The 8,839-nt window shown below is 38.3% G+C and overlaps 1 protein-coding gene and 1 pseudogene across 1 annotated transcript; both read right to left on the bottom strand.

The window, feature by feature from the left end:
* Positions 1 to 462: 462 nt before the first annotated feature.
* On the bottom strand, positions 463 to 3,297 carry LOC106297293 (lon protease homolog 4, chloroplastic/mitochondrial-like). Its single transcript, XM_013733565.1, has 9 exons — positions 3,214 to 3,297; positions 2,791 to 3,035; positions 2,550 to 2,674; positions 2,336 to 2,466; positions 2,011 to 2,115; positions 1,810 to 1,920; positions 1,472 to 1,741; positions 766 to 1,395; positions 463 to 636 (listed from the first exon to the last, which is right to left on the bottom strand). Exons 1-9 carry the CDS (start codon positions 3,295 to 3,297, stop codon positions 463 to 465), a joined length of 1,875 nt encoding a protein of 624 aa, XP_013589019.1.
* An 847-nt stretch (positions 3,298 to 4,144) lies between these two features.
* Positions 4,145 to 8,839, bottom strand: part of LOC106297292 — a 10,694-nt pseudogene continuing 5,999 nt past the window's right edge.

Below are 8,839 nucleotides of genomic sequence, written 5' to 3'. Positions count from 1 at the left end.
GGGGAGGGAGAAGCTTCTCGTCCTTAGGCGTGAGGCCTGTTGACGGCGGCGACGAGGGGAACCCTAATCGCACAACATATCGCAAGAGAGAGAAAAACCAGCTATGTTCCTCTGCCTTGGTCCTTATTATCCAAGGTTGATGCTTAACGTTTCTGAATTTCTTATATCGAAAGGAGTCTGATTTATCAACAACAACATTTCATGATTAGAGTTTAATTTGATTACTATACTCAAAGTACAACCACATATATAAATTGCACTAGCTCATATGGAGAAAAAGAATTTGATAGAACGGAAAGAGCTTTGACTCTTTTATAGTTCATCCCCGTTTTATGAAATATAATGCATAATAATGGTAAAAAAAATTCAAGAAAGTTATAATATCAGCCTATAGAAATACATACCAATGGTATATAGTAAAAACAACAACAGAGGAAGATCCCAAGTGAAAGTGATATTCTTCTAATGGTCATAGCCAAAGGCTAGCTCGAAGATCTGCTCATATTCATCGACAAAATGAACATCGAGCCCTTCTTTAACGCTTTCCTCAAGACCCTCAAAATCTCTCCGGTTAGCCTCTGGGAATATTATCACCTTCACTTGACTCTGCCTTGCAGCCATAGTCTTCTCCTTAAGCTGAGAAATATAGATGTTTAGTGTATTAAAATTCAATTAAAGAAACTGGTAGCTAAAAAAACCAAGTAATTTTAGTCAGGCTCCAGTGACAAAAAAAAAGTAATTCTAGTGTGTTGGTTGTTTACTTACGCCGCCAATTGGAAGAATCCTACCGGTCAGGGTGACTTCACCGGTCATTGCAAGATCCTTCCTCACAGGCTTCTTCATGGCAAGTGACAGCAAAGATGTGATCATTGTGCAGCCTGCGCTTGGACCGTCTTTTGGCGTGGCTCCTTCAGGAACATGTAAATGAAGCTTGGAGTTTGCAAAGAAGAGGTTCTTGGGATCTTTATCAAACATTATTCTTCTGGCAACTGTGTGAGCTATCTCTGCGCTTTCTTTCATCACTCTCCCAAGGTGACCCGTTATGTGAAGACCACCTTTGCCTTCTTCTACAAAGGTTGTCTCAATGTACAACGTTGAGCCGCCCATGGATGTCCACGCTAGACCCATTACCACGCCGACTGGCGTCTGCTCATACAGCTTCCCTCGTTCGAAAACCGGTTTGCCTAGATAATCTGCAAGGTTTGATTCATCAATAGTAAACTTTTCAGCTACCGCTCTGCTCTTCTCCATCATTGGACCCCCACCAAGTGCGTATTCTAATTCCTTTAATCGTAAATATTCATGTAGCATCTCAATGGATCCTTCACCAGAGGACATAAAATCGTCCAAAACCGCTTTGGCGGATGCTTGTTGGCGTACAAGTTTAAGAGCAATCTGTTAATAAACCAGTATAACTTCAGATTGCTTGGCACCCAAGTTAAGAAGTTTGTACTATATTTAGTGACCTTACCTTACGAAAAATCTTTTCAATATGCTTCTGGAGATTTCGAACTCCTGCTTCTCTGCAGTAGTTTTCTATCAAGGAAAGAAGAGCCGCCTCGCTCACATCAACTTGTTCAGGCTTCATGCCACATTTTCTTTGTACAGTTTTCACCAAATAGTCTCTAGCAATATGCATTTTCTCATCGGCAGTGTACCCTGCGAGTTCTATAACCTCCATCCTGTCTAGTAGAGGACCTGGAAGCCTATCTATATTGTTTGCTGTGCATACAAACAAAACCTACAACCAAAATTTTTGATTAGAATGAAAGTTCAAAAACAAAAAGGTGAATAAGAAAAAGAGAGTACCTTTGATAAGTCGATAGGAACATCAAGAAAGTGATCTAGAAAATGTGCATTTTGCTCTGGGTCAAGAAGCTCCAAGAACGCACCCTCTGGATCTCTACGACTCTTTCCAAGCTGCCAGTGAACCAAGTGACAATCGTTGCAAATAATCTCTAAAGACCAATTCAATTCAAAAACACTAACAACTCATCCTAGCTTAATTACCTTATCAATCTCATCGAGCAGAACAAGAGGATTCTCTGTTCCAACTTTCTTTAGACATTGCACCATCTTTCCGGGCGTGGCAGCAATGTATACTCTACGGTCCCCCTATAAGTGAACACATTTTAGATGATGACTTAAGTTATAAAATATGTCACTTCTCTAGTGTTTTTTTTTTGTTGGAGAAAAGACTCATATCGAAAACTTAAGAAAAGACAAGTAATTATATAAGTGAATTGGCCCAAATTTCTTATATATTATTTAGTCAGAAGTTTGCTATGTGGTATATCTTTCTCCAGCTATTTTTGTCATGCAGTAGTATGTATACCTTGATCTCGGAACTATCAGATACTCCTCCAACAGCTAGCCGAAAGAACTTGCGGCCAAGAGCACGTGCGACAGAACGAGCAATACTAGTTTTTCCTACCCCAGGAGGGCCAGAGAGACAAATGATCTTCCCTTTTTGACACACACAAAAAGAAAACAGTTCAGTTTCACAATTTTTATAAAGAGAGAATGAACCAGAAAGACAAAGACACTACCCTCTGGATTGCCTGTAAGATTTCCAACAGCAATAAACTCTAGTATTCTTTCTTTTACAACACGTAATCCGTAGTGATCCTCGTCAAGAATCTTTTCTGCCCGTAGGACATCAAAGTTCTCATCACTGCAAAGAGAGAGTGTTATATAAAGAGCTTCTGGTTGATTGAGTTTCTCACAAAAATTTTTAATATTTAAATTATAATAACCATTGACAATTTAACACTTATAAAAATAGCAAACCTGCATTTTCCCCAAGGCAACGCAGTCAACCAATCAAGGTAGCTATAGATACTACTGGTGCTACCAAGACCGTATTCTTTCCTATCAAGGTTCGCAAGCTCTTCTTCTATGACTTCTAGGACATGTTTCGGAATTTTCTCTTTAATAGGTTCAATCCTTTTCCTAAACGTGTCTGCAGAAAAAGAACATAATTTATAAGCTTCAATCACTTTACACTCATCGATGCACAACTCTCGGAACTCAAACTATAGAAAATACTCCTATAGTAGCAGACTAACCAGAAAGTCTGGTTTTTGTGACGTTTTCAGCAGGACCAGTCGCTGAACACGACACGGTAGGCTTTGAATTTGTTTGTGTCAAGAAGAAAGCTCGAGGAGCCAATTCATGGGAACTCCGGTTCCATCGGGTTTGCTGACTCCTTGCCTTGAGGAGTAAACTCCTATTAGCCGGGATAAACCCGACCCTAATAGTCATAGGCATGTGGTGGGAAGTGAAGGGCTTCAACATTAGGATAGGGAGAGAGAGAGAGAGAGAGAGAGAGAGAGAGAAAGAAATTTCAAAAAATTTAGGGTTATGCTTTGCCTTACCCTAAATTTAGGAGAAAGAAACAGTAAAGAATGCAAGAAGAAAAGTGGTGTCACAGACAAAAAGTCCTTTCGTAAACCCTTCCTAAAAATGGAAATAAAATAAAAAAGACAATTAGAAAAGCTTTGAAAAAAAAAGAAAATCATTGATACAAAATTATTTTCCATTTATATATTTTTTTCTTGCTAAGTTTTCCATTTATATCTGTCATTCTAAAAAACAACTTGAGAGGACCGATTAAAAAAAGTAAGGAAACAATATCACAGAAGAAAGTGAAATATAGTTAGATATTTTATCTTGTTGGTCCAAACATAAAAAAAAATCCACAACCATAAGGTGAATGAAATTAGTTTGATTTATCAACTAGGATAATTGATATCGAAGAGGGCCTTATGTCTTTCAAACTCCACTGCAGTAGCTATGAGAAGCGAGTGAATCATTTTGTCAATAAGGTTATATCGAAGGAGTCTGATTTATCAACAAAAACATTTCATGATTAGAGTTTTGATTACTATGCTCAAAGTACAACCACATATAAAAATCACACTAGCTAATATGGAGGAAAAAAATTGATAGTGCGGAAAGAGCTTTGGCTCTTTTATAGTTCATCCTGTTGTATGAAATATATACATAATAATGATAAGAAAAAAAATCAAGAAAAGTTATAAGATCAGCCTATAGAAATAACATACCAATTATAGTATACTATAACGTTGAGCCGCCCATGGATGTCCAAGATAGACCCATTACCACGCCGACTGGCGTCTGCTCATACTACTTCTCTCCTTCGAAAACCGGTTTGCCTAAGATAATCTGCAAGGTTTGACTCATCAATAGTAAACTTTTCAGCTACCGCGCTGCTCTTCTCGCTCATTGGACCCCCACCAAGTGCGTATTCTAATTCTTTTAATCGTAAATATTCATGTAGCATCTCAATGGATCCTTCACCAGAGGACTCTAAATCGGCCATAGCCGCTTTCTCGGATGCTCGTTGGCGTACAAGTTTAAGAGCAATCTGTTAGTAAACCAAAATAATTTCAGATTGCTTGGCCCCAAAGTTAAAAAAGCTTGTATATAGTGTAATTTTAGATTGCTTGGCATCCAAGTTAAGAAGTTTGTACTATATTTAGTGACCTTACCTTACGAAAAATCTTTTCAATCTGCTTCTGGAGATTTCGAACTCCTGCTTCTCTGCAGTAGTTTTTTATCAAGGAAAGAAGAGCCGCCTCGCTAACATCAACTTGTTCAGGCTTCATACCACATTTTCTTTGTACAGTTTTCACCAAATAGTCTCTAGCAATATGCATTTTCTCATCGGCAGTGTACCCTGCGAGTTCTATAACCTCCATTCTGTCTAGTAGAGGACCTGGAAGCCTATCTATATTGTTTGCTGTGCATACAAACAAAACCTACAACCAAAAATATTGATTAGAATGAAAGTCCAAAAAAGGTGAATAAGAAAAAGAGAGTACTTTTTTTTTTTTGAAAACACCAAGAAAGAAATCTAGAAAATGTGCAACAACAACGCACCCTCTGGATCAAGAAAGAAAAGAAAAAGAGAGTACCTTTGATAAGTCGATAGGAACATCAAGAAAGAAATCTAGAAAATGTGCATTTTGCTCTGGATCCAGAAGCTCCAACAACGCACCCTCTGGATCTCTACTACTCTTTCCAAGCTGCGAGTGAAGCAAGTGACAATTGTTGTAAATAATCTCTAAAGACAATCCAATTCAAAGACACTAACTCCTCCCAGCTTAACTACCTTATCAATCTCATCGAGCAGAACAATAGGATTCTCTGTTCCCACTTCCTTTAGACATTGCACCATCTTTCCAGGAGCGGCACCGATGTATACTCTACGGTCCCCCTATAACAGGTGAACACATTGTAGATGACATGTTATAAAAATATTGCAGTTCTCTTTTTGTTGGAAAAAGACCGCACGTCGGAAACTTAAGAAAATAATTAATTAATCTATAAATAGATCGGTTCAAATCCCTTACATTTTTTTTTCTTTTAAAATGTTTTACATATTATTTAATCAGAAGTTTACGATGCAGAGTTATTTTCTCCAACAGTTTTGTCATCCAGTAGTATACCTTAATCTGGGAACTATCAGATAGTCCTCCAACAGCGAGCCGAAAGAACTTGCGGTCCAGGGCACGCGCAACAGAACGAGCAATGCTAGTTTTTCCTACCCCAGGAGGGCCAGAGAGACAATGATCTTCCCTGTTTCACAAAAAAAAAGAGACTTAAGAGTTCAGTTTCACAATATATATAAATAGAGAGTGAACGAGAAAGGCAAAGAGACGACCTTCTGGATTTCCCGTAAGTTCTCCCACAGCAATAAACTCTAGTATTCTTTCTTTTACATCACGTAATCCGTAGTGATCCTCGTCAAGAATCTTTTCTGCCCTTAGGATATCAAAATTATCATTACTGCAAAATAAATAATTTCAAGTGTTATATAACTCTCCTAAAAAAATCATAAACATATGAAACAAAATGGCAAACCTGCATTCTCCCCAAGGCAACGCTGTCAACCAATCAAGGTAGGTAAAGATATCATCGGTGCTTCGGCTATCTTTCCCCCCCTGTCAAGTTTTTCAAACTTCTCTTCCATGACTTTTACTACATGTTTTGGAATTTTCTCCATAATAAGTTTTTTTTCAACCCTTTCCCTAAACTTGTCTGCAGAAAATAAGAGACTTTATAATCTTCACTCGCTTAATAGAAATATGCCGGCCCTGAGATTTTAGCAATTTAGTAAATGTTTCATATTTTTTTAACAGGAGGTTTATTTCTATGCAATTTTCCTCAAAATATTTGGGGACATAAACAAATGTTTCATTGGACTTTGCCTAGGATCAGTCCTGTTATTGAAAATAATCCTATAGTAGTAGACGACTAACCAGAAGGTCGAGTTTTTTCTACGTATGTAGCAAAACCAGACTCCTCCTGCATTGAGAAACTTATAAGTCATACAAAACATCACACACTTAACATAAATGTAAATTGTGTGGCGAGCTGAAAACCTTTTTGTCTTCAACAGTCTTTAGTGTGGATTCCTAAATACGAATGAAAGGAGGTGAGTATTCATTCTATATAAAAAATATTGGTTACAAGAAAATCTTTTTTAATTTTTGCTAAAATTTGACGGTTACAAGAAAATCTTGACGAGCTAAAAACCTTTTTGTCTTCAACATTTTTTGATGTGGGTTCCTGCCAATGAAAAGAGATGATGATTCATCCTACATAAAAAACATATCATGTATAAAAATATCTAGTAGCATGAGTCACCGGGAAAATGGAGGCATGAGACACTCGAATTTTGTTAATTTCCACTTGTTTTTTAACCAAGTCCAGACGCTTATGAACCTGGATTGAAAGAAACCAATATGAGAAGCTTACTGAAAATGGAATGCATACTAAATTCTACTTTTTTTCTAACCAATTGCAGAGTCAAGTCCAGACGCTTATGTACCTGAAACCAATATGAGAAGAGAAGCTTACTAAAAATGGAATGTCGTAGAGTTTCGAGTTAACTTCAGCATAAAGAAAGGTAATAGGTAAAACAACTTACATCCAATTCTTCAAGAACCTCCTGAATTTTATGATTGTTAGTGCCAGAGATCCCGGCGCCAAAATCGGCTAAGTTTTTATAATTGAAGTCATTAGCCTCAAATATCCCAGCTCCAGAACCGGTTAACTTTTGATAAAAGACGTCAATAAACTTTCTTCTTTTTTGTAGTATAGACTTGGCCAACTTTTGATAGCTGGAGTCACCTATATTCTATAGAATTCAAAGGAAATCAGCCAAGATACTGGATACGATCCCACATTACCACTGTGTACTTGCAGCTAGTTTATCGAGTGAAATATTCCGACATATTGTTGGGGAAAATATGGACACACGACACGAGTGCAGCGGAATGTGATCGATCGTGTTTCCTCTGACCTTGTGAAAACCTATGAGGAAAATACTTCGACGATAGCAGGATATAGTATAAGCAGAAACTAAATGAGACAAACACTTTTTACGTGGAAAACCTCCTCGATGTGAGAAAGAAAAACCACGGGACCATAGTCCACTCAACAATCCACTATATAAATGTATGTGAGTACAACCACGTCCTCCCTATTCAACACCCTGAACAGAACAGAGACTCAAGCTACAAAGAGCTATCTCCAACACAAGAACAACAACAACAAGAGAGCAACACAAAGCTTCAAAACCAGCAGCAACCAAACGACCTCAGATCACAAGGATTCCTGCAACCAGAGACTAATCCTACCGTACAAATCTAAGATAAACCAGTCAAAAACACCTCTGTCAAATTTCAGCTCAATCAGAGAAGATCTCACCGTCAGATTTACCAAACACTCAAGACAGCACTGCCGAAGAACTGTGACGACCAGCTTCACTAAAACCCAGACAACAGAAGATCCAACTGTTGAAATCCAAATCCCTTCGGTGAAACTTTAACCCACTGACTGAAGAAGCTTCCCAAAAAATATCAGTCCGATCAGGATCCGTTTGACCCTCCAAATCTGCCTTGACAAACCCAGACGAAATTCTGCCTCCTTCCCTCTTTTCTCTCTTTTGTCTTTTTGATTCTTGTAAGTCTCTCCAAAAAATTAGGTCAAGAGACTATATATATGTGTCTCACTAACCCTTAATCTCATGGACTAATACCAATGGCCCAACTTCCAAGTTTGGTTATCATCAACCAAACCCAATGGGTTTCCTCCATCCAGAAGGAACCCAACAAGTTTCTCTGTTCTACATTCTCTCACCATCAACTTCTTTTTTTTTCTTGACAGTTTACAAATAACTTCTACTCGCCTCCTCGGCAAAGACTTTGTCATCATATCAGCTTCATTATCATCCGTATGAACTTTCTCAAGTTCCACTTCCTTAGAAGCAACCACATCACGTATCCATTGATACCTCCTCTGAATGTGTTTTGACTTCGAATGAAATGTAGAATTCTTCCCGAGACATATAGCGCTTTGACTATCACAAAGCAACACATACTTTTCTTGCTTGAAACCGATCTCTTCACAGAAGTTCTTCATCCACAACAACTCTTTACAAGCTTCAGTTGCGGCAATGAACTCTGCCTCAGTGGTAGATAGTGCAAGACACTTTTGCAGCCTTAACTGCCATGCCACAGCTCCACCCGCAAATGTTACCAAGTAACCCGAAGCCCGAAGTAGACTTGGTAGAATCAACATCTCCAGACATGTAAGAATCAGTGAAACTAACCAGCAAAGGTTTCTTACCCCCAAATGTAATCTTCAGATCAGAAGTCCCTCTGAGATATCTCAAAATCCACTTCACAGCATTCCAATGTTCTCTTTCTGGACTGGAGATAAACCTGCTGACAACTCCAATGGCGTAAGCTAAATCCGGTCTTGTACAGACCATGGCATACATCAAACTACCCACTGCAGAAGCATA

The sequence above is a fragment of the Brassica oleracea genome, chromosome C6 (genome assembly GCF_000695525.1).
Source record: "Brassica oleracea var. oleracea cultivar TO1000 chromosome C6, BOL, whole genome shotgun sequence".
In the NCBI taxonomy this organism is placed as follows: Eukaryota; Viridiplantae; Streptophyta; class Magnoliopsida; order Brassicales; family Brassicaceae; genus Brassica; species Brassica oleracea.
This window is presented reverse-complemented; position numbering and strand designations above follow the sequence as displayed.